The sequence below is a fragment of the Pseudogymnoascus verrucosus genome (assembly GCF_001662655.1).
Source record: "Pseudogymnoascus verrucosus strain UAMH 10579 unplaced genomic scaffold scaffold_5, whole genome shotgun sequence".
Taxonomy (NCBI): domain Eukaryota; kingdom Fungi; phylum Ascomycota; class Leotiomycetes; order Thelebolales; family Thelebolaceae; genus Pseudogymnoascus; species Pseudogymnoascus verrucosus.
In genome coordinates, this window is record NW_017263656.1 from 410,316 (window position 1) to 437,717 (window position 27,402).

The 27,402-nt window shown below is 53.1% G+C and overlaps 9 protein-coding genes across 9 annotated transcripts; 4 read left to right on the forward strand and 5 right to left on the reverse strand.

Annotated features, from left to right (window-relative positions):
• Positions 1–75: 75 nt before the first annotated feature.
• Positions 76–1,898, reverse strand: VE01_01832 (uncharacterized protein). Its single transcript, XM_018271347.2, has one exon. It carries the CDS (start codon positions 1,653–1,655, stop codon positions 150–152), a length of 1,506 nt encoding a protein of 501 aa, XP_018133828.1. The 5' UTR covers positions 1,656–1,898; the 3' UTR covers positions 76–149.
• Positions 1,899–2,273: 375 nt separating this feature from the next.
• On the forward strand, positions 2,274–6,368 carry VE01_01833 (uncharacterized protein). Its single transcript, XM_059463391.1, has 6 exons — positions 2,274–2,537; positions 2,640–2,800; positions 2,849–3,460; positions 3,526–3,904; positions 4,036–5,694; positions 5,745–6,368. The coding sequence occupies exons 1-5, from the start codon at positions 2,453–2,455 to the stop codon at positions 4,761–4,763; spliced, it is 1,965 nt and encodes a 654-aa protein (XP_059320005.1). The 5' UTR covers positions 2,274–2,452; the 3' UTR covers positions 4,764–5,694; positions 5,745–6,368.
• A 93-nt stretch (positions 6,369–6,461) lies between these two features.
• On the reverse strand, positions 6,462–10,404 carry VE01_01834 (uncharacterized protein). The gene is made up of 5 exons (XM_018271349.2): positions 10,009–10,404; positions 9,153–9,942; positions 8,783–9,100; positions 7,045–8,729; positions 6,462–6,987 (listed from the first exon to the last, which is right to left on the reverse strand). Exons 2-5 carry the CDS (start codon positions 9,776–9,778, stop codon positions 6,635–6,637), a joined length of 2,982 nt encoding a protein of 993 aa, XP_018133826.1. The 5' UTR covers positions 9,779–9,942; positions 10,009–10,404; the 3' UTR covers positions 6,462–6,634.
• An 862-nt stretch (positions 10,405–11,266) lies between these two features.
• Positions 11,267–13,434, reverse strand: CYP8 (Peptidyl-prolyl cis-trans isomerase-like 2; the record flags this gene model as incomplete). Its single annotated transcript, XM_018271350.2, has 3 exons — positions 13,146–13,434; positions 13,072–13,088; positions 11,267–12,970 (listed from the first exon to the last, which is right to left on the reverse strand). The coding sequence occupies exons 1-3, from the start codon at positions 13,153–13,155 to the stop codon at positions 11,267–11,269; spliced, it is 1,731 nt and encodes a 576-aa protein (XP_018133825.1). The 5' UTR covers positions 13,156–13,434.
• On the forward strand, positions 13,328–14,102 carry VE01_01836 (uncharacterized protein). Its single transcript, XM_018271351.2, has one exon. It carries the CDS (start codon positions 13,552–13,554, stop codon positions 13,927–13,929), a length of 378 nt encoding a protein of 125 aa, XP_018133824.1. The 5' UTR covers positions 13,328–13,551; the 3' UTR covers positions 13,930–14,102.
• On the reverse strand, positions 13,992–16,940 carry EDC3 (enhancer of mRNA decapping). The gene is made up of 2 exons (XM_018271352.2): positions 16,497–16,940; positions 13,992–16,370 (listed from the first exon to the last, which is right to left on the reverse strand). The coding sequence occupies exons 1-2, from the start codon at positions 16,612–16,614 to the stop codon at positions 14,278–14,280; spliced, it is 2,211 nt and encodes a 736-aa protein (XP_018133823.1). The 5' UTR covers positions 16,615–16,940; the 3' UTR covers positions 13,992–14,277.
• A 747-nt stretch (positions 16,941–17,687) lies between these two features.
• Positions 17,688–19,891, reverse strand: VE01_01838 (uncharacterized protein; the record flags this gene model as incomplete). Its single annotated transcript, XM_018271353.2, has 2 exons — positions 18,823–19,891; positions 17,688–18,746 (listed from the first exon to the last, which is right to left on the reverse strand). The coding sequence occupies exons 1-2, from the start codon at positions 19,090–19,092 to the stop codon at positions 17,688–17,690; spliced, it is 1,329 nt and encodes a 442-aa protein (XP_018133821.1). The 5' UTR covers positions 19,093–19,891.
• A 433-nt stretch (positions 19,892–20,324) lies between these two features.
• RIA1 (Cytoplasmic GTPase/eEF2-like protein (ribosomal biogenesis)) lies at positions 20,325–24,058 on the forward strand (the record flags this gene model as incomplete). Its single annotated transcript, XM_018271354.2, has 4 exons — positions 20,325–20,618; positions 20,679–20,699; positions 20,761–21,692; positions 21,808–24,058. Exons 1-4 carry the CDS (start codon positions 20,556–20,558, stop codon positions 24,056–24,058), a joined length of 3,267 nt encoding a protein of 1,088 aa, XP_018133820.1. The 5' UTR covers positions 20,325–20,555.
• Positions 24,059–24,671: 613 nt separating this feature from the next.
• On the forward strand, positions 24,672–26,139 carry VE01_01840 (uncharacterized protein; the record flags this gene model as incomplete). Its single annotated transcript, XM_018271355.2, has 2 exons — positions 24,672–24,713; positions 24,777–26,139. 2 exons carry the CDS (start codon positions 24,672–24,674, stop codon positions 25,995–25,997), a joined length of 1,263 nt encoding a protein of 420 aa, XP_018133932.1. The 3' UTR covers positions 25,998–26,139.
• Between the last annotated feature and the right edge of the window lie 1,263 nt (positions 26,140–27,402).

Below are 27,402 nucleotides of genomic sequence, written 5' to 3' on the forward strand. Positions count from 1 at the left end.
GTGTTGTAGTACAACCTAAGAAACTATAAACACATTTCAACTTCCAACTGTACGCGCTTCAGCAAAGTTGATTATCTCGTTGAATTACGGTACAGTAGCTTAGTATAGCAATATATATAGTTATGGACTGTAAGTTCAAGCTAACTAGATTAAACCTCTGCGACTTCCCAGTCAACCTGTAATTTCTCTGAACCAGATGAATCATCTGCTACTTCAACCAATACCCTCCTATAGGCCCTCATTGGAAACTTGGCATTATCAATGACTTCCAAGATTAAATGGTAGGTTTTTGGTCCCCATTTCATTACTTTTTCCGGATCTAACGGGAAAATCATCCCTTCGTCCTTTCCGGGGATCTCCACCGAGACCTTTTCGAATTTTCTCTTCCCGTCAGACTCATCTTTGAAGGTCAGCTCCGGTACCTCGAATTTGACTGTCCACTGCGTAGCAGAGGGCTCTCTATAGTGTAACCACCGAAATTGCAGGCTGTCAGCGGAGTCTGGATCCCAGCTCTGGGAGGCGTCAAGGTGTACTGTTGTTCCAAACCCTGTCTTGATGCGCAAAGCGCCCAACTCTGAATCGCCGTTAACTACTAGTATAGGTGAGTGGTTGACGTTATTGAAGTCGTTGCTCAGCGTCCACTGCATACGTGCGGCGAAATCCCCCTGGTATGCGTCTCTCCAACGCCAGATTGTGGCTTGGCTTCCAACATGCATATTGCCGTCTTTTCCACGAACGTAGTCCGCAGCATCGCTATAGTGTCTGCTACCGTCTTTACCAGTAAGATCCGTAAGGTTATAACGTCCTCCCCACCCACCCCATCCAGGGTGGCAAGGATCCGTGAGTCCATTCTGAATGAGGCTGAGAAACGTTGGCGTATCGCCTTCTGGAATGAATACTGGATCCGGATAGGCTGCTTTGCCATATGGCCCGATTTGGATATATTTCTTGAGCCATTCGTTGGTCACAAGACTGGAGTCAGGGCCGCCCTGGTTGAAATGGTAATATGACTCTCCCGATATCCCCGTCCAAGCAGCAAGTCCGTATGCATTCCAGCCGTGAATAGAGGCAATATAGAAGATTTTGGGAAAATTCAGTCTTATCCAAGTCCCAGAGTCGTCTTGATCTGATATGGCATACACTCGAAGCTTAGCAGCAAATGTGGCTACTTCAGTTTCAGACCGAGACTTCTGCACTTGGAGGAGAGCTTGCGCAAGTACATTGGCGCCGCCCCAGATCAAAACCCATATGTGACCGTCAGAGGCAATTGCGTCCACGGCTGCAATAAGTAGCTCGGAGCCTTCATTCAATGGGCCCCGTGCCCCTGTCATCCCGTACTCAGCGATGCCATCGCGGACGACCTGACGTAGAACCTCTGCCGTTGGATATTGACGGCTCGGAGGAACATGCGCGTTCAAATTCGCCTGGACCTCGGCATATGCATCGAGGATTTGGTGGATCTGCTGCTTGTGCGTTGACGTCTGCTGCCAGAAGGAAGTTGTTGCAACCAACCCGTCGATTTGGAACTCATTTGCATATAGTAGAAAGCGAGTGAGCGACTCCGCATCATCGGGTTCGTTGCAGATGTCTGTGAGAACGACAATGTGCGGCTTTGTTTTAAAATTCGGAAGGCTCTCGAAAGTATGAAGAGCCATGATTGTAGTTTATGAGGGTGGGACGGAGTAATTTGGAAATAAAAATTGTTTGTAGATAACTGTTTAAAAATCTTCGAGGTATCCCTTAAGTTGTAATTGCTCGCATTAGATGGATCTTATGCTGAAGGATAAATAACGGTTTCCACAGCGGTGCTGATATGACGCTTTCTGGAAACGTCAAGTGTACTTTGGAAGCGCAACAGAACCGCATCAAGCCATACTGTAGAAAAATGTAACTTGGAGCGTATGTCCCATTTAGGAAGCCAGAGCCACAAAGTTATCAGCTAGAATCCCAAACTCACGGCTCTACTTCGGCCGGTTACTACGTAGTGGGTGGACTCATTATGGAAACTGGAGACACCTTTTTCCGGAAGTGTTTATAGTTGCCTAATGGAGGATCTTCGGTCAATATTGACAGACCTCATCTGGTCCGCATTTCCCAACTTTCCAAAGAACATCGCAACGGCACTAGACAACGGCATCACAGCAGTAAGAGCTGTAAGAGCTCGATTTATATCTGTATTAATTGTCTGTTCTCTTGTATGAAATGATGGACTTATCACGTGATATATAATTGTCTTGGTCCACTATTGGTGCCCCAGACTAGTTGAATGCCATGAAGCTATGCCGTATTTTACCTCCGACTTCAAGTTCATTCCCATAATCGCAGCATCCATAAATCAACTCTGCTCACGTGTCTATGTATGGTCCTTGTTGTGGAGCAAACGACACTTTGTCGTGCTATCGTATTTGCGCCCGTTATCTAATTATCCTCGGGCTCGGGATGTCGATTCGCGATGCCACATCCTGACCATTCGACAAGCCCGGCGCAAACTAGAACCCGACAGGGTTGTTTGACCTGCAGGAAACGACGAAGGAAATGTTAGTCTTGCATGTTAGCCTCTGATATATCTTAGTGAAAACCTGGAGCCTTCTCCTTGGTAGAGACCACCGCACGTTGCCTCGGAAGCTAATTTATAACAGGTGACGAACAAAAACCTCGGTGTCAGAACTGCACGGGACGAAGCATCGTTTGTCGTTATGGAGTGAAACTCACGTTCCTTGCTACCAATCGGTTCAATCTTGTGCCAGAGGATGCACAGGCATTGCGGGAGACTACTCCCAGCAAATATGGGCATATCAGGGTCAGAATAATTCCCCATACATTGAGAATATTCTGACAGTTTTTGAAGTTCATTGATGGCTTGGATGATACTGAAGGGGCCATAAGCGATGATCATGAACGGCATAACGCTGTGCCATCATTTGAGATATCTCCACATTCGCTGCCAGGGACTCCAGATACTGAACACAGTCGAACGGCCCAAAGAGTCCCTGAGAGCACTGTGAGCGTCCTAAGACAACCACAAAGTCGGTTCCCGGAGCATTATTACCATGGTGAAGACAGCGGAATTGGTGAGTCCCAAGGTATGGGAGAAGGCAGCAATGACGACGAACGACACCACCAAGCCCCAGTGGTGTATCCACCAGTTATAGATCAAAGTCACTCCTATGAAATGCCAACGGGAGATGCAGAGGATAATGTCCAACTCGCAGATGAGGCCGATTATGATCGACTCGTTTCGGAGCCACTGCCATCACGACGCCCGCTGCCTGTTGCTTCTCTAAGTCCTCGCCATAGCACAAATGCGGGTTACGGTAAGAGCTGGCTACCACCACTACGGACGGTGTCAGAAACCTTCGAATCGGCCACGCTGAGAGAGGAACCTTCCCAGCTGCAGGTCCTTTCTAACGACAAGCGCAACCAATTACTTAAATTCTATGTAGACGAAGTAGCGCAATGGGTCAGTTTCTCCAGAGAGGTTGCACCCTCTTTTCCACCGCTTTCAGGAGCTGAATTGTGAGACAGCTAGATATATGCACCCCTAAAAGTTCCTTTGGGATTCACATTCCAATTCTGGCAAGAGACTACACACCTCTCCTTAATTCAGTTTTAGCACTGGCGGCCCAGCAGCAGTCGCTCTTTTTGCCACCGGACAGTGATGAGGCTTCCCAGAGCGCTGAATTAGCAACACTGGCTACCGCATCGATCGGATTGGACATATATAGTAGTCGAGATGAGGCTGTGGCTACATGTACACTTCTGATGATAAGCGAGCTCCTGTCAACCCAGATTCAAAACTGGAAACGCGTGCTGAAAGGTCGAATCGACTTTCTTGGGCCACTAGGTATTGATGGATTCTCTGATGGTCACCACAGCTCCACTTCATGGGTGACATTAAGACTCGGTATGTATATTCACGATCCCAACCATCTTTACGCTCCTAACAACTATGACACCTCCCCTTTGCTACTTTCATACATACATGTTTTACCATGTTGTGAAAGCGTGATAGAAGATATGGCTAACCGTTCATAGATCTTGCACTTGCCATATTCTCCGGATCACCACTCATGACACCCATCGAGAAGTGGCACCCGGTATCAATGCCATTTTCGGATGACATGAATATAATGTCCCTGGAACAAAGCAGAGCCCCTGAGTGGACTCGACGATCGATTCTGCTGTGCAGCCAGGCTGCACAGCTTTGCTTCTCGACTGAGATCTCTAATATCACAACTTCTCACTCAGCCACGGATACTTGGACATATCTCTGGAGCTCCACGCGAGGATGGCTTGAGAGTCTTCCATCCTCGATGTATCCCATTTTCACGTCTCCCATATCAGCCATCCCCTCAACACCTCCCTACTTCTTCCCGCTTATTCTCTACACCAGTCGCTCTAACATGTACGCCGCCATCATGCATCACACAGCTTCTGTATTGCTATTGCAAAGCAAGCCACCTACCGTCCGCCCGTCTTCGCATCTGAAAACTCCGACCTGGCACGCTGTGCAGATTTGTGGGATATGCATTGGGAATAATGCGCAGTGGTCTTATGATCCCACGATTCTAGCAGCGCTGATATATGCGGGGCGATTGATCAGCTACCAGGAGCAGAAGAAAGAGCTGCTGGACGTCTTGCGGGTCTTGGTTAAAGGAAGTGGATGGCAAGTGGGCGGTGCTATCGACGAGATGATTGAATGGTGGCGAGTGGATGGAGGATTTCACGTCACTCCTCTTGAATCACCCTTCCCTACGACCTGAAAGCTCCTCGATCAAAGTGTGTTATTGCCGACTGGAATCCTATTTTAATGGGTCAGGAGACACTGATAATATGACCTCCCAACATTGCTGGGTGGCACCGATCGAAGTATTAAACTAAGATAAGCTTGTAACCCACCTGCTTATTGCTCTCAATCGTGCCAATGGGCATATCGTGGAATCTGAGCCTGTTGCCACCTCAAGAGTGATCTTGGGGGTGAGCAGGGTGAGCAACCGAGCTTCGGCCAGGGGTTCAGATCAGTGGTTATTGCCAAGCCGACAGGGTCTCAGCGGCGGCACACCTCGTCTCGCGGCTCCTTCTATCCCATAAACTCCCTGGATTACTCTGAAGCCTCACCGAATGCTTTCCATTAGTAGGGAATACCTTCAAATACATTCTTCAAATAAATCTAGAGAATGTACCAGCGCACGCTCCTCAGCATCAAAGTACTACGGCCATTTGCCAGCGCATCACATGGTATCACTAGACCGCCTATCTCCTTTCTCACAAAACCCCACACTTTACACATCGTCGTCCGACAATTGTCACAAACTCCAATCACAAGCCGACTTTCCAGCAATAAAGCAAAGTGGATAACGACAACGACAGGAAATGTCATACCGAGCACCGGCAATCCAAGGCTCGTTGCGAAGCTCCAAGGGGGATTCCGTATCATAAGAGAGGACATGACGTGTGCCGAATTTCACGATTCAGTTTGGGGATTTGTCGTACGAATTTACTTCCCCAATTCGGAGGTGAGAAAAAATTAATTGGCGGCTTATAGATATACCGCTGCGTAAAGGGCAACGATGCTGCGTGGACCAGCATTCTAGAGAAACTCCAAAGCCACGTCCGGGAAACTCTCGAGGATGAGAAATGTCAGGACCTCTTGCAATTCCATGATCTACACGTTATTGACGATAAGTCTCTTTAGTAAGTCCTCACGACTTTAGACATATGTATGCTGATGACAAGACTATTAGCGGCTCATCGGTTGAAGAAGTTAGAGCCCATTTCCAAGCCTGGGTGCCTCAAAACCTAGACGCTAGACTTCGTCCAGACACCGCGTGTACGATCCCCGACGTGAGCTACCTAAGCGTAGATACCACACCAAGATACAACTACTGTCTCCTCGTAGACGAGATATGTCTAGAGTCACTGGACCACCCAGAAGGTCTAGGGCCAGTAGTCAAGCTGGTCTGCCGGGACTGGGAAAGCCCTCCTCGGAGTCCTGAGGAAAAGCTTCAGGGGGTGCAAGCGCCGTTCCATGACGGGATCACAGGGTATGATGAGGAGGATGTGGGATGGATGTACATGCCTCTTCTGTTTTATACGGATAGATACGAGAACTTCCATGATTGGGGATGGAGTGACATGTATGTGAGGCCACCGTTTATAGATGGAGGCGAGGATGAGACGAATATGGTGGGCCATTGGAGGCGAAAGAAGGTTGTAGGCCAGGAGAAGGCGGTCTCTGAAACGTGATGCTAAGGTTGAATTACACAATTAAAAAAAATGGGACTCTTGTGGTAGAAATGTATGAAATAGGGTAACCCTTACAGAGTGTACACATCCCTCGCAACAGGGGAGATATGATATAATTATAGTCAAATTCATCGCTCGCTAATTATACCTAATATAACGCCATACACAAAAAATCCCCCACCCTTTTCCTCCCCTCCATATCCCCCCTACCCCACCCCCCTATCCCAAGAAAAGCTCCAGATCCTCGCAAATTTTGCCCACACAAAAAAAAGAACCCCCTACAACTCGTCCCAAACGACGTTATCTCCCCAGTCTTCCGCTAAACGCATAAAACACACCGCCCACCGACCTACTTCCTCCCCATCCCAAACATCATCACTCCAAAATCTCAACGACTATACTCCCTATACTCCCCCACCAACGACTCAATCCCCCCCGGATACTGATCCATCGAATCCATCGCCATATAATCCAACAAATCCACTCCCCCCAAATTAACCCCCTCGCTCGTCTGCGTAATACTCGTATCCGCATTCGCATTATGAAAGAACGCCGCGCCGGGTGGTAAATACCACATCTCCCCCGCATTCCCCCAATCGCTCCCCCCAAACGCCGGACCTCCCTCCGAGACAGCGGGCGCGCCAAAAGGGTTCTGCGCGTTGCCGTCCGTGGAGCCGTAGGGCGCGTTGCCGTAGAAGGCGTTGTTTCCCAGATCGAAGGCGGTGGCGGAGATGTTGATGTCTGGGGGGGTGGGGGTTAGTTGGTATTTGATAGAGGGCTCGTTAGGGGGTTGCATACCATTGCCTCCGTCGGAGAAGGCAGGCATGCCGGGGCCGTTCCAATGTCCGTTATCGTCGCCGTTGTGTGGGCCTCCCGCGATGGCTTGTTGGGAGTCGCTGGCGCCTGCTTCGGAAGAGACGGGGGCGTGCATGAAGCGGTTGCGTAGGCGTGTGGTGAGTGTGTGCAGGAGGTCGGCGAATCGGGTCCCGAGATGCACGTCGTCGACTACGCAGTCGCGGAGGGCTTCGACGGCGCGGTCCATGAGTCCGATGCTGACTTCGACGTCATTCTTGGAGGCGCCGAGGGCGAAGGTCTTGAGGAGGAACATGGCGCCGGAGATGATGCGGAAGTAGGTGCGGACGGGGGCGTGCTTGAGGAAGCCGTTGGGGAGGAGGCCTTCGACTACTGTGCGGAGGAGGTTGCGGGAGCCGTCGACTACTTCACGGACGTATTCCTGGTCGCGGGTTGTGAAGCCGCCGTAGAGGGTTAGTGGGATTTGGTTGAGGAAGTTGGGGTGGCGGTTTTCGGTTGTTGCGGCGTTGTTGGTGCAGCGTTCGACGACGGCTTGGAGGGAAAGTGAGTTGATGTATATCCGAACATATTCGTACTCGATGGTCAAGATGTGACGAATGTACTGCGGCAGGGGATAGCTGACAAAGGTCCGTTTCCAGGTGGCCAAGATTGGCTGGAACTCGGCCAAGAGATCGAGATACTTGCCAGTCTGGATGATATCAGTGGTGTACTTGCGCGAGCGGAAGATCTTGTCATTGCCCGCCCCCATAGCTGTCGTAATTCCCGCCCAACAGTGGATGATCTGATCGTCGAGCTCCAAGTCGGGAATGTAGTTGAATGAAGCCAGTATAGACGCGTTTGTGTTCGGTGTATTTCCATCCGCAGAAGACGTCCGCTGCTTGCGCATTTCATCATACGCTCTCAGGTTCTCAGGCACCATATTGGTCCATCCAAGTCGCCCCGCAAGTTGGGTCACGTAAATCAGCAGCAGCTTTTTGATGCGCGCAGCACGGTGGCGGTATGCTTCGTCGTCATATTCGGGACGAGCCATATCGCCGCCTACTTCCAGCAGCTGGTCGATCTGGTCGAAGACGCCGAGTTCGTAGGAAAGGCCCATAGCGGTACTCAGAAGCATCCAGCACATGCGGTCAGATCTCCATGCCGGCTCCAGCCAGCTCTCAATTCGCTTACCACCGACCCCGTTCAGAGCGCGCTGGTTTCCATCTTCATCCGTGGAGAAGTTGTCGGGACCCTCGTATAGAGGAAGCATAAGCTCGTCGGTAGCGTCTTGTGGAGGGAAATGGAGACCGCGAGGATGCCACTCGGTGAGAATCATCAGCGACTCAATCGTGCCAAGGGTCCGAAGGGAGCCCTTCCGCATCCCACGCCATGGCGCAGTGCTTGAAGTCTGCTCCCAATCAGTGGCGCCTGATCCGCAGAAACCCCCACCAAACGATTCTTGGCCCCAGAGGCAGCGCTCGATCATACCGCGAAGGTAGGTCCACAACTGTTCGTGGATTGCGTGAGACCGACACTGGCCGCCGGTTCCTGGGATTTGCAGATACCGAGATGCAATAGTCAGCAGCGTGACCGTCAGGATGGGTTCTTCCTGGAGTAAAGTGACGTGCGTCGAGGGGTTTTGGAAGGTGGGAGGCGAGATTGGTGTCATTGGCGACAGGTACCGATAGTAGCTGCAAAGGTCAGCATACGCTTCTTCAGTCAGTAGAGACAGTCAGCGACTTACTATTCGATATACGCAATAGCTTCAGCAGGAGTGAACCACCCAGCGCGGACAAAGCGGAATCTGGCCCAGGCTCTAACTGCTGTCTTGTATCCAGGGTCGTTCATGCGGTTTATAGTATCGTTATCGACCGGCATCGAGCCCCTCGTGTCCCTCGTCTCGTTGTGTGCCTGCGATGGAGGCGCCATGGGTCGTGGGTTGTTTGCCTGGGTGAACCTCGGAGTACTGAATGGTTGTGACTGTTGGAATCCTTGATTGTCGCGGGCAGAAGAGCCATCAGCGCCGCCGGAGTTGAGCAGTTTCATGCGCTTCGTCGGGGAACTGCATCTTGCATTAGCACAACCATCATATGAGAGACACCACACAAACATACCCATCGGTCGCGGCCTGGTACAGTAGATCCAGAGCATCATGCGGTCCATAAATCCCCTTCCTCATCGTAGATTGCGCCTCGGGGTTCTCATAGCGCACATTCGAGTCGCCGAATTGGCGCGACCCCGCCCTGCGATGCTCGCGCCCCGGCTGCGAATCAAAGCGATTGATACTCTCAGTTGGCGACGTAGCAACATTAGGCGGTTGGATCGGCGTATGTCTGTACGCAGGGTTTAGCGGCCTCGACCCGGTCGACGACTCCGGGCGCACCTCTGGCGGCTCCGAGCCACTATCGCTCGTATACTGCCTCTTGCGCGCGTTGCGGTCAACGAAGTCCGGGTCGTAGATGGGAATGTCATTCTCGTCGAGCCTCTGCTTGCGCCGGGTCACGGAGAAGTAGCAGTCCTTTGACTCGCGACGGCAGCGGACGCATGGCGGGGCATTGGGGTTGTCGACGGAGCCCAGGTCGCACTTGACTTTGCGCTTGCGACAAGGGATGCAGGCCTGGTAGACACGCTTGTGCTGGGTGGTGGGTTGGGGAGAGCCTTCTTTTTTCGCATTGGCGCCGCCACTGGTGGAATTACCGTTTCCGGAGGACTGCTGGGAAACCTGGTGTGTTGTTGCCATTGCTCTGGCAGGAATTTTGTTGACGGTGGTTGGCTTTGTGGTGATGTGAAGGGCGGATGGCCTCGCTTTGCGGCGGCTCTTTGGGGAGGGTTTCTCAGGTTTCGCTGGGGTTTAGATAAGCAAAGAGGGACTGGACGCGGGGAAAAGTTGACGACGAGAAGTGACTAAACTGTTTTAGTCACTAGCTCTGATCGGAGGGGATAAATGAAAGTGCGAGAGGTTGGACTCACTTTAGCAGATAGCCGTTTGATTGTTGACGATAGACCAAGTGATGGTATAAGATATAAGTTTTCCGTCTATAACCACTCTTTTCCAGGGCAGAAAAATATATAAAACGCGTGGTGGCCTCTTAATTGGGTGGGATTGTTGGGGATTGTGTAAGAGATGGAATCTCTTCCCCTGCATGTGACTGTTAGCCTGTTCCCTCACGAGGCAGTGCATACAAATAGGCGCAAATCCACAATTTGCACACGACAAAAGGAGAAGGTGAGAATGATATTCGTCCATCGACTCCCATTAGGGCATGTCCCGAACAGAAACGACAACAAATGATGGAAATAACTTTAGTCATGAACGCATCGAATAAGACATTCGGCGTGTCCAATAGTGTCAAAGAGACAATGGGGTATAATGGGTATAATGGAGTATAATATTGGGGCGTGTGTACTCACAAACGACCTCGGGTATGATTCCCAAGCCAGCCAGCCCCTCACTCAAAACACCTGCATGGAGTCAACACGAGCCACCAGGGTCTAGACCACTTCAAACTCACTCTTCTAATCTCCAAAATGCAGCGAATCTATTGATGAATCCAGTCTTCACGTCTATCGAAGACTCAACAAAGGGTAAGTATGTGTGTGTAAGTATGTATGTGTGACTGTCCGACGTGTGAGTATCCGACGTGTGACTATCCGACGTGTGAGTATCCGTTTGTGGTAGTTCCGTGGTGGGTAAACAGGTCTATTGATGGTTGAGGAAGGAAGAAGAAAGCCACCTCAACCCACTCGAATCCTCGCCTTATATATCCTCCAGCTTTTGCTGGGTAGGCAGGCCTGACTTATCCTTTTGACGCGTGAATTTGAGGCTGCGGTGACAGGAATGGAGTAAATGGTCAGAATGGGAGGTGAATTTGAAGTATGGTTGTTATGGGGATGAGCGGCCGACGACGAGGTCAGAGAGGGTAGGTGAGGGGATGGAGAGGCTTCAGATATCGATCGATACACGATCAATGAGGGAAAGACATGCCGTTTTTACTATCATACTACTCTAGAGAGCGAACGAGGACGCGAGTCGTCGTCAAAACTTGTGTTTACTCGTTAATATACCCAATACTCACTGTTTTCATATCACAGACAAAGAGACATCATATCTTCAGCGGCCACAAACATTCAATCTGTATCCAGTCTACATTTACATATCCCCCTTCAATCCCACCACCCCAAACGCCAAAATATGCCTACACACCCACCCCCAACCTTCCATCCCTCCTCACCACCCATCAAAATTCCCAAACCCCCCAGCAGCCTTAACCTTCTTCTTCACCGGCTCTTCCTCCCACCCCCCACCCTCTCCCTCTCTCTCCCCACCATCACCACCCCCCTTCCCCTCCTCAATAGCAGCCTTCAAATACCTCCCCACCCCCCCGGCCTCCTCACTCTGCACCACCGTCCCATCACCCCTAACCCTCTTCCCTGTCCACGTCGTCCTATCATCCTCCTTCCCCCCCATCCTCTCCACCTCCTCCCTCTCCCTCTCCTTCCCCTCCCTCTCCCTCCTCTCAGCCTGAAACTCCTCAAACGGGTCCACAAACACCACGACATCCTCAATAACCACCTCTTCCGTCGGCCGGTCCCCCGAGTCCACAGGCACGGCTTCGATGCGGGCAAGGACGTCCATCCCGCCGACGACGCGCGCGAAGATGGTGTGTTTGCGATCGAGATGTTTTTGTGGGCGGTAGAGGATGAAGAACTGGCTCGAGTTGGTGTTTTTCCCTTTATTCGCCATGCTGACGATACCCCTCGCATCATGGGTAAGCGGGCCATCAAACTCATCCTGAAAGTTCTTTCCCCAGCAGCTCGTCCCCCCCTTCCCTGTCCCCGTCGGGTCCCCGCCTTGCAACATGAAGTTGCGGATGCTGCGGTGGAAAATAACACCCTTATAGTACCCCTTCTTCGCGAGCTGTATAAAGTTCCACACCGCCCTCGGCGCCGTCTCCGGGTAAAGCTCCAGGTTCAACGACCCATAATTCGTTTCCAGCCTCGCATACCCCTTATTCTTCACCCGCTTCGGGCGCAACATATACTCCTCCTCCGTCAACAGCGCTCGCTCCCCGCTCGTCGAGGGCGTCAACCCCGTCGACGTAAACGACGCTGCCGCCTTCCCCGTCGTATACTGCGCCGCGTTATACACCTCTTTCTTCTGCGTATGCATCTGTGGTCTCATCACCGGCGCGCTCGCCTTCGCAACAGCCTTCGTCCTATTCACATCTCCATTCGCCTCTCTCTCTCTCCTCGCCTTCTCCACCGCCTCCTTAGCTTTCAACACCTTCTCCCCCACCCTCCCCAGCGCCGCAACATTCACGCTCCCCCCCTTCCTCTCCTCCTCCTCTCTTTTCGTAAGCACGCTCTCCCCCTCCTTCAGGAACTTAAACTGGCTCAGGTCGCGACTCTCCACATTCTGCGGGTCTTGGAGGGTAATTATATCTTTCCTGCTGAACTCGCGATCATCCACCAAGTCGCGCCACATCCTCGCCTTAACATTCAACCTCTCCACCGTCTCCCAGGCAAAAACATTCGCCTCTCCCCCATGTCGTATCGCCACAATATGCGTATTATCCGTAAACACCTTGAACGTAACCGGATCCACCATCTCGCCCAGGGCCTCCTTTCTCCCCTCCGCCGCGCCGGCGTCCGTGTCCCCGTTCCGCGCGAAGTTGAGCTTGATCAGCTCGGATGACTTGAGGGGGGCGCCGGTGACGGGGTTGGTGGTGTGAGTCGCCAGCCAGGTGCTTATGACTTCGATGTCGAAGATTGTGCCGGAGGGGGTGCAGACGGGGTGGTGGAAGGGCTGGAGGGAGGCGGCGCAGAAGTTGAAGGGGAGGCGTTTGAAGGAGCCGGGGGCGGAGCGGGCGTTAACGTTGGAGCCGGCGGAGGCGGAGAATTGGTCGGAGGACGACCATTCGGAGTGGGTGATCTAGAAAGAAAGGGAGTTAGTAGGGTGGAGATGGTGGGAGGTGGGTTGGTGATATCCTGTGGTCGTGTGGTGTTTGCGCGCCGGAGTCGAAAGGGACTTACGTAGAGTTTGTCGGTTCCTGTGAGGGTGAGTTAGCAACGACTTTGGATTCAGAGCGATCATAATAGTAGCTTACCTTTACCCATCTTTGCGGTTGCTGAGAAACTAGCTTGTGACGGAGGATGTTTATAGTTTTCAAGGAAGGCGGCCGCTGGCCGAGATAAAGATATCCCCAGGATCTAATCTTATCAGTAGCGCCTTGCGCTAAAACAAAGTATCTAGCCTAGCAGCAGCAGCCAAGCCAGCGGTAAAGTGCCAGTATGAGAACCTCCAGCGCCTGGACTCGCCTAATCCGACTTGATGCAAGGGACGATGAGAGCCACGACTACAAAAGCAATCGAGTTTAACTCAATGCCACCAAGGAGGATAAAACGGGACCGTCACCGCGGAGAAAACCCGCCGTAGCAAATAACCCCCCACAATACCCCAACCCAATTCTAAGAAAAGCAGAGCAACCCCCGCCCGCCGAGGAGTCCAAAGTGATGACCTCACCCTCAACCCCCCGACGACGACAACGACTACGTGACAAGACCCCAGCGCAGTTGCTCCGGTACGTCCGCAGGAAACTAGCTATCTACGACACCGCCATCGCATCCGGACAACCCGTTCCCCCCTCCTTCTCCGCGCGCTTCGAGCCCAATGCGCGGAGGCGCAGTCTGCGCTCGTTCCTGTTTGACGAGGCGACGTATAAGGAAGAGGTGATGCTGGGGCGTGTGAGGGAGTTGAGAAGGTACGAGACGATGTTGAGGGGGCTGATTGAGCTTTTTGAGCGACGACAGGAGGTTCAGGATAATCTTGGGCGTGTCGAGTCGTTGGTGCGACGGGCGGGACAGGAAATTGATGCTGCTGCCTGGTCGTAGAAGGCGTGTTGCTGGATGGGCTGGCAAATAGTTGATAATCACTCCACATGCGAAATCAAGATCAAGATATAAAGTCTCAACTGCATTCAGCATATCCGCTTCATAGCACCTACGTCCCAGCTCCTCTTTCAACAGAGCAAATCCAACTAGCTATTAAAAAAAAACTCCAAGCCCAATGCAAATACGACCTTCTCCAGCCGCGTGATCCCATCCATACTCCTTAAACCCACCCAACCAGAGCTATGATGCTAGCCATTTTCGCTTTCCAAACGCCTTGCAATGTCACCCTCCTCTCCTCCCCTTAACACCAACACCCTCGCACCCCTTAAAACCCACCATCCCACCAATCTAATCACTCCCCTTCTGAAACCTCATCCCCACCACCCAAGTCCCCTCAAACTCCACCCCCCTCCTCATCCTCATCCCACTCTTCTTCCACACATTCTTCGCAATCCCCACATCCACCACCCACAACCCCCACGCCCCCTCTCCCGTCCCCAACCCCCCCCTCATCGCCTCCAACAACCCCGTCTTCGGCACCCCGAGACTAACCACCAGGGTGGCCTGAATCCACAATTCCCTCCCATCAAGCACCATCGGCACGCCCGTCCCGGGGTCAAGACCCGTCGGCACGTCCAGCGCCAACACCGCGGCGGAGGAGCGGTTAGCCCACTCAATGAGCTCGAATGCCGTGGCTTGGTCGCCGGTGCGGAGTTCTTCGAAACTGATGGTTAGACCGAGGAGGCCGTCGATGATGAGTTCTACGGGGACGGCGGTGGATTTGAGATACTCCATGAGTTCGATCTTGGTGAACACCTTCCCGCCAAATGAGCGGAAGACTTTAAGTTGTCTGCGCACACCCTCCAGGAGCTCGGGTTCGCGCTCCAGCCCCAAAACGCAAATAGCCACCGTAGCGCCGTGATTCCGCAGATGCCGTCCCGCAGCAATAGCGCGAATGCCTGACTTGCTATTCCCCGCATAAATCACAACATAAGGGAGTGTATTCCCCTTCCTCAGCGTCCTATGCCTCGCCCCCCCCAGATTCAGCGTCGAAAGCGCCACCTCCGCAATCCCCCTCCCGGCATTCTCAGTCATCATATCCTCCGTCAGTCCCAGCTCGCTATTCGCGATATTCTCCAAATTGAGCATCTGCAGCGCCGACGCGACCTCGACGGGCCGATCCGCGGGGACGAGGTAGAATGAGGATTTCGTTGTAGACGCCTGTTGTGGAGGAGAGGAAGGGGGGGCGCGGGATTTCGCGCGGGGGACGGAGATGGATTGCCGGGACTGTGAGTGTAGCGATGATGTCTCCTTCTTGGACATCGGCATGCGCAGGCGCGACTCCGCGCGACGGGAGGTTCGTCCACTGCCTGACCCGCGCTGGCTGACGCCCATCATATTCTCCGCGTCCTCACTATCGCCCGCCTCGCTATTCCACGCCGGCGGTTGTTGTGCGCGGCCAATACCATCAAGTACATTCTCCGTCGGATGCAGATTCCTCCCCCCCATCGTCCCCGGCCTGGGTATCCTATTATGCCCAACCAACCGATCCTCATCCGCCGTCACATCATCCGCTCTGATCCCCTCAAACACCGTGCGTTTGTCGAATTTCGACAAGCTGGCTTCGAAATCAAAATCACCCATATCCTGCACATCAGTAGCGTCCTCAGTGGCCCAGCCATTATCATAACCTCCCCCACCTTTCCCGCCACCACCCCTCCTCGCTCCCTTCCGCAGCGTCGCGAAGGGCTGGAATGAGGGGTTCGGCTCGAGTAAGGGCGTTTGTCTCCAGCCTTTTGAGCGATTCGTTTCGGTAACGGGGATAACGATAGGGAACCCGTCATCCCCATCCGTACCCTCCGCCGCCTTCCCCCTCCGCGCCCCCTTCGCGCCCCGTCCACGACGTCGCTTATTATGTCGTTCCTTCGCCGCCACCTCCGCGTCCCCATTCCCCAACCCACCACCATCACCATCCTCATTCCCCCCCCCCAACCCCAGGTTCCCCATCGGATCCACCAAGATCGCAGCGGGTGTAACCGAGCGCTGCTGCTCTTGTGCGACCTTGATCGCCGCCGAGGAGTTGCGCGACATATGCACCACCGCCGGTTGAGCGGGGTAAGGAGGGATGCCGGTGCTGGTTGAGGGGGTGGGTTTGTTAGAGTCGAGTTCGGGGGTGTACAGTTGCGGAGGGGTGGGGGTGGGTGTTGTTATTACTTGGGGGCGTGGGAGGGATGGTCGGCCGACGCTGACGATTGCGGGGTCTTCGAAGCTGGTGGGTTGTTTGGGTCTGGAGATTGACTGTGCTCGTGGGTGCGCGGCTGAGGCTGCTTGGAGGGATGGGTTGGGTGCGGTATTCTCGTTTCCTGCTTCGGCGAGGTCTTTGATATGACTAGCTTGAATCGTGATTTCCGTGATATACTTCCCATTGCTCGGGCAGTAAACTAGAAAGGCAGTTAGCTAGCTTGTCCGCACTGTAGTTTGATGTGCTTCAAAGGTCAAAGGTGTCTTCAATTATCCGCAAAGGTGAACAAAAGCACAACAAATCACAGACAGGGTCGCAAACATACCATCTGACAACGTCAAAGATTGTCCCGCGACAACACTCGACACCCTCCCCCTCAACTGCGCATCCAGCGGTGAACTGAGCGTCACCAGCATCGTCAGGCCCACAAACTGTTCTGCCATGACTGCTGCTGTCTTTCTTGCGTCCGTCGTTGTTGCCGTATCCCGTCCCTTCCGTCCTCAGCGCCCTCGTATCTCTTCTCTTCTCTTCCCTCCACAAATCCTATCCTCTCTCTCCTCCCTTTCTCAAAACCCAACCAGAAGTCAACAACAGCGACAATTCACACCCGTCCCAGCGTCATGAAGTTATCCTCTATTCTCGTAGTTGTTGCGTTATGTTGCGTTGCGTTGCTTAGAAAGTATTATCGTGTGCCAGGTGCGTGAAATCCAAATGTATGTATATCAACGGGAACGGAAACAATTAAATTCACCACGAACGGGTGGTGGTGGTGGAAGTAGTTAGTTAGTGGGTGACCATGCGACACGGGCTGCTGCACTAGAGTGGGTGCGGCGGACAGGGAGTTGGGGGAGCTAGTGGGGATTTGGTGTGGTGTAGCCTTGTGGTGTTACAGCCTGGTTGTGGGTCGGAGATCATGGGGTTCTCATCTGTCTTGTAGGTGAGGGCGTTGATCTTGTGATAATTGCAGGATTATGGGGTATATTGTGTGAGGATTCTTGGTTTGAGATTTTTGGATACGGGGTAGGTATGGAGTGAAGACGGTGGTGTGAAGCTCCAGACTTCTTGATTGACGGGTTGCAGATCGAGAGGTCCGGAGCTGTACATCGCCGTCCTGACTTCCCACCCACCCTATATGAATGAACAAGATCGCTATTCTACAGTACTCTAGCCGTCATCGTCAGTACGAGACAGAAACAGAGGGACAAAAGAGTGTCTCAAATAGTCAAACATAAACATAAAAATAATCTTTTAATTTTCCATAACCTCGTTAAAACCTCATTCTCAATTCGTTCATGGCCGGCATTACTCCCCCTCTCCATTCAAACCTTCAAAACCACCTCCCCCGCCGTCTCAGCTCAGTCTTCCCAAAAACGAAAACCGGCAGTCAGTCGACTCTGTCGGGGGGCCAAAACTTTTCCCAAACCCCCATCATTACTCATCATCAACCAAACAAATACACATAATACACCCTCTTCCCTCCCCTCCCCTCTTTTCAATCCCACGTCATTCCCCCCTCTCAACCCCCCCCCCCAACAACCCCCCCACCCCCCACACTCCCCTCCCTCCTCCTAACCAACAAACTCTTAAACCCCCCCAGCACAAGATCCAACCCCTCCTCACTCCTCGCACAAAACCGATAACTCCTCTCCTCCGTAATAACCTGCAAACAATTCCTCTTCGTGCGGCTTACGGGATCAATTTCCACCACATTAATGATATTCCCCAGTTCCAATATTAGTAAGGGGGAGTACTCGTTCTCATCTTTGTAAAGGGCGAAGGTGCGAGCGCGAAGGACGCACCAGAGGTCTTTCCATTGTCGGACCCCACTCTTCGACTTGAGGTAGAGAAGGTGCCCTTGCCAGATTACGCGTTCCGGGTCGGCGTCGGGGGTGATGTTGAGGCCGCTTAGTTGGCTGCCGTTGCGGGGGGGGATTATGGGACGTTGTTGCTGTTGCGACGGCGGGGCAGACGGCTCACCTATCTCGGGAATGGAGACCTGCGAGGCGCCAGCGGCTTTGGGGCGGAGAGAGGGGTTAAAATGTGTTTCGACGTCAGAGAAGTCAGAGTGCGACGCTGGTTCCGTGCCGGAGTACTCGAAGTGCGACGCGCGCCTCGCTATTTTCGGATCCAGCGGCGCGGGGTGATGAACAGGTCTAACGCGCGCAGGCGAGGGTTCTGGCGATGAAGACCCCCGCTGAGTTTCCAGCGGCACATCGCGCAGTCCCGCCGCCACCGTGCGTCTCCTCATCTCCGCATCAAGCCCCGCATAATTATGCGTCATATTCGTGGTAGGGGACGCCAAAAACATCTCCTCCTCCTCCTCCTCGATGCGCGCCTCGCGCCGGATCAGATCCACCCATTCGGCGGCGTCGGGCTTGGAGAGGGCCTCGAGGTGGTAGTTGCGGGAGGGGGAGAAGAGGCCGAAGACGTTGTGGCGCTTGTGTTTGGGGTCTTTGAGGAAGGCGACGGCGGTTAGGTCGGAGAGGAGGATTTTGTGGCGGAGTTTGGATTCGTCTTGGTCTTTGTAGATGGATATGGAGGTGGGGCGGAGGACGAGGTAGATTTGTTTCCATGACTGGAGGAGGGGGGTTAGCTAGATGTCAGGAGGAGGGGGACTGGGCCTAGGCCTGGGAGAAAGTGTGCGCGCTCACCTTCGTCTTGCGCGTCCGCTTGCGCACGTAGCCGCTCTTCAGCACGCGATCGAACTCATAGCTCCCATTCTCCGTGACGGCAGAAGAGGAGAAAGCATCGGGTGCCATCACGCTATTGCGCACCTTACTCGCCTGCGCCGGTGCCGGCACCGAGACAGCCAGCGGCGAGCGCTTGGCCTGGGTCGTGGACGAACCTGCGGGTGTTCGCGGCGGGATCATCTGTGGTTGTGCCACCGCCGTCGAGGCAGCTGTGGCGCGTGCCTTGTCCATTTTTGTAGTTGGGAAAGAAGAAACTAGGTATTATGTATTATATATCGGTGGTAGGGGAATGCGAGGCGCGGTTGGCGGCTCGAGCAGAGATGCCGGGGATGTTGGGTTGGCGGTTCATCTAAGGTCGTTGAAGAAGCTGGTGAGGAGGAGTGGCGACGGTCATTAAACCTTTCCAGCCAGCTACCGGATGGGATCGATCGATTCGGGAAAGGTGAGGGAGGGAAGTCGCGAACACGGGGTTTGTGATTGTCTCAATAATGCGGCAGAGACATGGTGATCAGCAGGCGAGAGTTGACAGACAGTAGTGGAGGTGGTGGTGTGCAGAAGATCGATTATTGAGGTTGCAGTTCGTGGTTGGTGTACGATGCGATGCGATGCGCATTGACGTTGCAGCTTTCAACAACAGTTTAGTTCAATTCAGGCCTTTGAATATAAATGTTGGAAGAAGAAGTTATAGTGGCAGGCCATGAAACGAGCAGCTTTTGGTAGGGTTCAGGGCGACAACGGAGGGGTTTCAAGGGGGGCAGCGACGAACTGTAGTAGTAATCTTACTGCGTGTTAGTTCTGGCGCCGTGGTGGATCGTAGCCAGCAAGGGAGGGGGTTCTCGCCAATCTCGTTACCCCGTACCGTACGCCAGTAAGGATCGTAAGGTTTCTCCGTTCTCCGTATATAGCCGTTCTGCCGTCCGTGCCAGCTCGTGGCTTTTTGGTGGGGAGGAGATGGAGATGTGTGAGACAGACGGCTATTAAAATAGAATTATAGATATAGGAGGATATATACCGAGGTGCTTAAGTGGTGTAAGGTTGGCCACGCGAATTTATATATATATATATATATATTATTAATAAAAAATATTGATATTATTACTAATACTGCTGCCCTATTTACTAGAGAGTCGCGTCTCTACGTGTTTAATCATCACGTAGTGGTGTATGAATCACCCTCACTCACCGCACATTTGGTATACATAGAGTTGGTTAGTAATATGCACAGCATACCCAGGTCTTGTACCTGGGTATGCTGGGTGCGTTAGGAGGTGCAGTCAGTGCTATAAGTCACTTACTTTATTACTGTACTATGCACTAAAAGTGACTCTCCCACTCGTTACTCATCCTCACTCATCCACCCCGCCACTCAAATCGCCAAATCGCCAAATCGCCACTATCAACGACTATCTGTGAACTGTGACGCACGCCACGTGACCACCCTCTCGTCTTATCTAATGGCGGGGTGAAATAGTAAAATAATACTATCCCCGACTCCGAGCTATAAACAGAGAATATTCCCAGCATAGAATTTTATTTCCGCCCAGCCTCTGCCTCTCATTTCGTTCTTTACGCCAAGGGAATATATACCAGAAGAAATAAAATCTCAGTATTTACTGTCATCTACGCCCTCTAACGTTTTTTTATTTGTTTAGACTAGACTTTACCTTCCAGAGCGCTTTTAGTCCTCCGCCAAAATGGTGGTGGTAAATCCAGAGAAGCTGGTCAGCTTGCAGCACAATGCAGATGGTGTGAGGAATGTGAGTGGCAGATACGACAGAGAACCCTATGCATATAACTCTATACTGACAGAAAGGAAGATCTGTATTTTAGCGCATGTTGTGAGTAAACCCCAGGTCCCCTCCCCCGTCCTCTCAAGACCCCAACTGACCCCTCCACCAGGACCACGGCAAGACCTCCCTCACCGACGCCCTCCTCGCCACCAACGGCATCATATCCCCCAAACTCGCCGGCAAGATCCGCTACCTCGACTCGCGGCCCGACGAGCAGCAGCGCGGCATAACCATGGAGTCCTCCGCCATCTCCCTCCACTTCTCGATGATGCGAAAGTCCGCGCCGGACGCAACACCCGAGATGAAGGAGTACCTGATAAACCTGATCGACTCCCCAGGACACATCGATTTCAGCAGCGAGGTGTCCATCGCGTCGCGGCTCTGTGATGGGGCGGTGGTGCTTGTTGATGCCGTGGAGGGCGTCTGCAGTCAAACGGTAACAGTTTTACGGCAGACGTGGATTGAGAATATGAAGCCCCTGCTTGTTATTAATAAGATGGATAGGCTGATTACGGAGCTGAAGATGAGCCCGGGGGAGGCGTATATACACCTCAACAAGCTGCTGGGACAGGTTAATGCCGTCCTAGGCAGCTTCTTCCAGGGAGAGCGGATGGAAGAAGATCTGAATTGGCGTGAGAAGGTCGACGAGAGAGTCGCTGCTGCGGCAGCGGCGAAACTTAAGACTTCCGCCTTGGACGAATCCGATGTTGATGTCTCCGCATCGGCCGAGTACGAGGAGCGCGACGACGAGGACATCTACTTCGCGCCCGAAAAGAACAATGTCATCTTCAGCAGCGCCGTTGATGGCTGGGCATTCACAGTTAGGCAATTCGCTAGTTTATACGAGAAGAAGCTTGGGATCAAGCGGAACGCTATGGAGAAAGTGCTCTGGGGCGACTTCTACCTCGATCCCAAGACCAAGAAGGTGCTAGCGCACAAGCATCTAAAGGGCCGCAACCTGAAGCCGATGTTCGTCCAGCTCGTCCTGGAGCAGATATGGGCAGTTTACGAGGCTACCACCGGTGGCGATAAGGGGAAGGGGTTCGTGGATTTCTCTCTTTTCTTCCTAACTCCTTTTTCTTCTTTATACTATACTCTCGCCTGTACCATACTCCTTATGCAATGGAATATCCCTCTAATACGATTCCCGCAATAGTGACCCTGTCATGACTGAAAAGATCACGAAATCACTCGGCATCACCCTCCCGCCAAATCTCAAGCGGTCCCGAGACCCGAGGGCGATTCTCACAGCGCTCTTCTCGTCGTGGCTCCCGCTCTCGACGGCTATGCTCGTCTCGGTTATCGAATCGCTCCCCTCGCCACCCGCAGCACAAGCTTCAAGATTACCTTCATTAATCGACGCCTCCCCGGGCTTTGACCACGTCGACCCCGCCGTCCGCGACGCAATGGTCAGCTTCAAATCCGCCAAGGGCGACCCCGTCGTCGCATACGTCAGCAAAATGGTCTCCGTCCCCGAGAGCGAGCTCCCACAAAACAAAGGCCGCGTAGGTGGAATGCTAAGTGCCGAGGAGGCAAAAGAACTCGGTCGTCGGAAGAGAATCGAGATTGCGCGAGCTCTAGCAGCAGAAGGGGCCGCAGCAGAAGCAGAAGGTGGTGCCGACGTCCCAGATAGCGTTGATAGCGTCGTCGATACCTTCGCCAATACTACCATCTCTGCGCCAAACGGGGGCGAGGAGGAGAAGAAGGTGGATAAAGAACATCTCATTGGATTCGCGAGGTTGTTCTCGGGAACCCTCTCCGTAGGCGATTGCGTTTACGTCCTCCCTCCTAAATTCTCGCCCGCACACCCACATCTCAGCCCTGAGCCACATAAAGTCACCATCACGGGGCTCTATCTCCTAATGGGCCGCGGTCTGGAACCGCTCACCACCGTCCCCGCCGGCGTCGTCTTCGGTATTGGTGGTCTAGAGGGACATATTCTCAAATCCGGCACGCTGTGCAGTCAGCTCGAGGGAAGCGTCAACTTGGCTGGTGTAGCGATGGGATCGCAACCTATTGTCCGCGTGGCGCTGGAGCCGGAGAACCCGGCTGATCTGGAGAAGATGATTCAGGGGCTCAAATTACTTGTTCAGAGCGATCCGTGTGCAGAGTACGAGCACTTTGAGAGCGGAGAGCATGTCCTCCTTACTGCGGGGGAATTACATCTCGAGCGCTGTTTAGGGGATTTGAAGGATAGGTTCGCACGCTGTGAGATTCAGGTCGGAGAACCGATCGTTCCGTATAGAGAGACGATTGTTAGAGCAGAAGAGATGCGGCCACCTGCGGATAAGGAGCTGGGTAGGGGAACGGTAGTGTCAATCACGACATCTAAACAAGTCACAGTCAAACTACGCGTCCGCCCTCTCCCAAAGAAAGTCACAGACTTCCTAGTCAAGAACTCCGGAGCCGTGCGACGCCTCTACTCCGACCGCAAAGCCGAAGAGCAAACCCGAAACCAAGACGCTCAATCCGACGCCGCCTCCGACAAAGACGACTTAGATGTCGGCGCCGTCGTAGATACAGCAGTCCTCTCCCTCGAAGACTTCAAATCCCAACTCCTCACCGCCTTCGACAGCGTCAAATCTGAGCGCGACATCTGGGCTGGTGTGATTGAGAAGATCACCGCCTTCGCCCCGCGCCGCACTGGTCCAAATCTGCTTATAGATAATGCCGGGATCTGTGGACGGTTTTTAAGGTCTACTGACGCTGAGGAGGTCGCGTCGGATAAGCAGGAAGATGCGCAAACGATCCAGCCAAGGGATTTCGCAGATAACATATCCTACGCCTTCCAACTCGCCTGTGCCCAGGGCCCCTTGTGCAATGAGCCCGTCCAGGGCATCGCAGTGTTTTTGGACGAAGTTACTGTTGCGCCTAACGCGGATGACTCGTCCTCGCGCGACCAGCTCGGTCGGTTGACGGGTGAAGTCATCAAAACAGCCCGCTCAGCCATCCACGCCGGTTTCCTCGACTGGTCACCCCGCCTTCTCCTAGCGATGTACTCGTGCGAAATCCAAGCCTCCACCGAAGTCCTGGGTCGCGTCTACGAAGTCCTCACGCGTCTGCGCGGCCGCATCTTATCCGAAGCGCTTAATGAAGGAACACCCTTCTACACCATCCTCTCCCTGCTCCCGGTGGCAGCGAGTTTCGGCTTCTCTGACGAGATGAGGAAGAGGACGGCGGGGCTGGCGAGTCCGCAGTTGAAGTTCGCGGGCTTTGAGGTACTGGATGAAGATCCCTTCTGGGAGCCGAGGACGGAGGAGGAGTTGGAGGATTTGGGGGAGTTTGGGGATAGGGAGAATGTGGCGAAGAGGTATGTGGATGGGGTGAGGGAGAGGAAGGGGCTGTTGGTTAGGGGGAGGGGGAAGGGGATGGGGGAGGGGGAGAAGGGGAGGACTTTGAAGAGGTAGTGGGGGTGTTAAGCTACAGTAAACGTAAATTTAGGGGGGGTTTTAGAATCTCTGAAATGTTGTCTCCACAACCGTCAGGGTATCAGTTTAAAAATTATGGGCCGGCATCCCTTCGGCAGTTACTCTTAGCACTACAACCAGCTTATAAATCGAAAAGCATTGTAGATTAAAAGGCACATTTTTTCGCTCCTTTTTATCAAAATTTCGTTGCTTTGTCAGCTTGATATTCGCCTGGGTGGATATGGCGGGGTCATCCCTTGGCGTTGGCGGTGCCGAGGGGTAGTAACCAACAGATTTGGGTGGCCCTCTGGCCAATGAAAATGACATCATGAGGGGGATATTGGCCTTAAACACACCTTATCGCCAGTTTAGCGGCGAGGGGTATTATTAAGCCATAAGGCCTGTACGCTTTTACGCCAGGCGCATACTTTTGTTGCTGGGGTGTATATATTGCGATTTTCTCCTCTTCTCTCGGGTCTGTTTGTCTGTTTGAAAAGTAGTTCGGTTTTCTTCTGTTTATAGACAGCTTTGACTTGCTTCTCCCCGCGCATCACCAAGCCGCCATTCTCACAAGCCACCACCCCCCGGGACAGTAAACAAGAACACCTCCAAGATGACGGCCCATCAAGATATTGAGAACAAGGCACAAGCCGGAGTATGTCCTTCCTCCCCCCTCTCCCCCCCTCACTCCCTCAACCCCCAACTAACCCCCCCCCAGATCTCCTACTTCACCCCCGCCCAATCCCCCCCCGCCGGCACCGCCCTCCCCAACGGCCACCCTGTCCCCAAACTCTTCCAACCCCTAACCCTTCGCTCCCTCACCCTCCAAAACCGCATCATGCTCTCCCCCCTCTGCCAATACTCGGCCAAAGACGGCCACCACACCGCCTGGCACCTCACGCACCTGGGCGGCATCCTGCAGCGCGGCCCGGGGTTGACAATGATCGAAGCCACCGCCGTCGTCCCCGAGGGTCGGATCACCCCCGAAGACAGCGGATTGTGGCAGGATTCCCAGATCGAGCCGCTTAAGGCTACGATTGAGTTCGCGCACTCCCAGGGGCAGAAAATCGCTATTCAACTTGCGCATGCGGGGAGGAAGGCGAGTTGTGTGGCGCCGTGGTTGAGTGCTGGGGCTGTGGCGACGGAGGCTGTCGGGGGGTGGCCGGAAAATGTGTTGGCGCCGAGTGCTATCTCCTTTTCTCCAGGGAACTTCCCAGATCCTAAAGCGATGACGCTCCAGCAGATTGAGGAGTTTAAGGTGGCCTTCGTGGCGGCGGCGAAGAGGGCGGTGAAGGCGGGGATTGATGTCATTGAAATCCATAACGCGCATGGTTACCTACTACACGAGTTTTTGTCGCCAGTCAGCAACACCAGGACGGATAACTATGGTGGTTCGTTCGAGAATCGCACCCGTTTGACGCTAGAGTTGGCGAAGTTGGTGAGGGCAGCGATTCCGGAGGGAATGCCGCTGTTCATGCGTATCTCAGCCTCCGACAACCTCGAACACGCCGATTTCCCGGGCGAGAGCTGGACGCTCGCCGACTCCGTCAAACTCGCCCCCCTCCTCGCCGAAGCAGGCGTGGATCTCCTCGACGTCTCGAGCGGCGGGAACCATCTGGGCCAGAAAATCGCAGCGGTGCCCGGATACCAGGCTGAGATGGCGAAGACGATTAAGAAGGCTGTTGGGGACAAGATGGCGGTCGGGGCTGTGGGGTTGATTAATAGTGGGAAGTTTGCGGAGGAGATTTTGCAGGGGAAGGGGCCGGGAGAGGAGACCGCTGAAGGGGTGGATGCGATTTTTGTGGGGAGGGGGTTTCAGAGAAATCCGGGACTGGTGTGGGATTGGGCTGATGAGTTGGGGACGGAGATTCGGGTGGCACATCAGATTGGGTGGGGGTTTAAAGGGAGGGGAATTAAGAAGCAGGAGAAGAAGTTGTAGAGGGGGGGGTCAGAAGTTAGATAGGGGCATAGATCTGAAGATAGATGGATAGATCTTACTTTTCGGTTCTCAGATAGAGTATTATGGAAGCCTTATTCCTGCCGCAGACACTTATATCAAACGAGACAAGCCTTGCCAGCGACAGTCTATTCTTTGGAAAATGAACGTTTTGCAAACCTGGAACCGTAGGGGGGCTTGCGCTTTCATTCGGATACATCACTATTATAGCCGAAATTCCCACTTCGAAGTGTAGCTCGATTCCTGCCACCAGTATCCTTACCGCTCTGTTCCTGTCACCGTATTCCTTTCACCGTGTACCTATCACCGTATTCCTACCACCGCGGTCGGGAGAACACTCTGTTCCTGCGTCCTCTTTCTTCTTTCATTCCGACCCTTCCTTTACGGGTGGGGCTCACTCTAATAAAACCCACTCAAGCATTGTACTCGACCGGCGTTTTTATCAAGGTAGACTTGAGGTGAGACTTGTTATATATCCATCCCCGCGCCTTGATTTCATTTTGCAAGCGCCCAATGCACTTCAAGTGGCTTGATATATGGGACGATCCCTTGTCCCCGTGTCTCTACCACCGTATTCCTGCCGCGATGCCACCCGCCAGCGTTCCTGTCATAAGAAGTGCGTCTTCCGTAGTATTCATACTGAGACGCTCTTTCCTCCACATCCCTTTTTCCCGTGTTTCTGCCGCCGGATTGCTAGCGTCATGGTCCTGCTGCCACGTTCCTGCCGCCACAACTCTCATCCACCACCGCCGCGCCGACAACCCCTTTACTCCTTCCACATCACAACCACAACAACCGTTCCTTCCCTCTCACTTCAACAAACACATACAGCCCATCTTCCCACCCCCACCGGTTCGCTTCTTCTCGCCAAAACCTCGTCTCCATGAGATTTATTCGGTTCCTTTAACTTCCAAAAAACCAATATCTCGTCCTACAGACGTCGGGGAGAGTTCTCATACAAGGCAAAAAAAAATGCAAAAAATAGAGGATTCTCCTAGAAAGGGGGAAATACCCACACCCAACCACTGCATACACCTGTTAAGTGCAATTGAACTTCGTGGGTCCTCCAGGATGATTGACAGGTACTTGAGCGGGCCAAACGAGTGCAGATCGCTGTTATGCTCCTTCAGCCAGCCAACCATCCCAATTAATATGTAAAAGATAAACAATATTATATAGTTAGCTCCAAAGTCAACTTTATGGCTTCATTTGCAAATACAGCAAGTAGCAATGCTTTTTATAACTTGAGATCAAATATGAGAAGAGCTCTCATATTGAAGAATAATTTGGGAAAACTAGAAGAGTTGAAAGCAATGCTGTGGTGCGGAGTAAATAGAGAGTTGTTCTGCTGCATCTGCATGCAAAGAGGGCGGCGAGGGCGGCGATG

Bases quoted from the DNA above. Each gene is read 5' to 3' on its own strand.
- VE01_01832 (XM_018271347.2), bottom strand. From the start codon at position 1,655: ATGGCTCTTCATACTTTCGAGAGCCTTCCGAATTTTAAAACAAAGCCG.
- VE01_01833 (XM_059463391.1), top strand. From the start codon at position 2,453: ATGCCACATCCTGACCATTCGACAAGCCCGGCGCAAACTAGAACCCGA. The intron at 2,801-2,848 runs GTCAGAATAATT...CAGTTTTTGAAG, and splicing joins GCAAATATGGGCATATCAGG to TTCATTGATGGCTTGGATGA. The intron at 3,905-4,035 runs GTATGTATATTC...AACCGTTCATAG, and splicing joins ATGGGTGACATTAAGACTCG to ATCTTGCACTTGCCATATTC.
- VE01_01834 (XM_018271349.2), bottom strand. From the start codon at position 9,778: ATGGCAACAACACACCAGGTTTCCCAGCAGTCCTCCGGAAACGGTAAT. The intron at 8,730-8,782 runs GTAAGTCGCTGA...TGACCTTTGCAG, and splicing joins GCTATTGCGTATATCGAATA to CTACTATCGGTACCTGTCGC. The intron at 6,988-7,044 runs GTATGCAACCCC...CCACCCCCCCAG, and splicing joins CTTCTCCGACGGAGGCAATG to ACATCAACATCTCCGCCACC.
- VE01_01836 (XM_018271351.2), top strand. From the start codon at position 13,552: ATGACCTCACCCTCAACCCCCCGACGACGACAACGACTACGTGACAAG.
- EDC3 (XM_018271352.2), bottom strand. From the start codon at position 16,614: ATGGCAGAACAGTTTGTGGGCCTGACGATGCTGGTGACGCTCAGTTCA. The intron at 16,371-16,496 runs GTATGTTTGCGA...CTGCCTTTCTAG, and splicing joins ATCTTTGACGTTGTCAGATG to TTTACTGCCCGAGCAATGGG.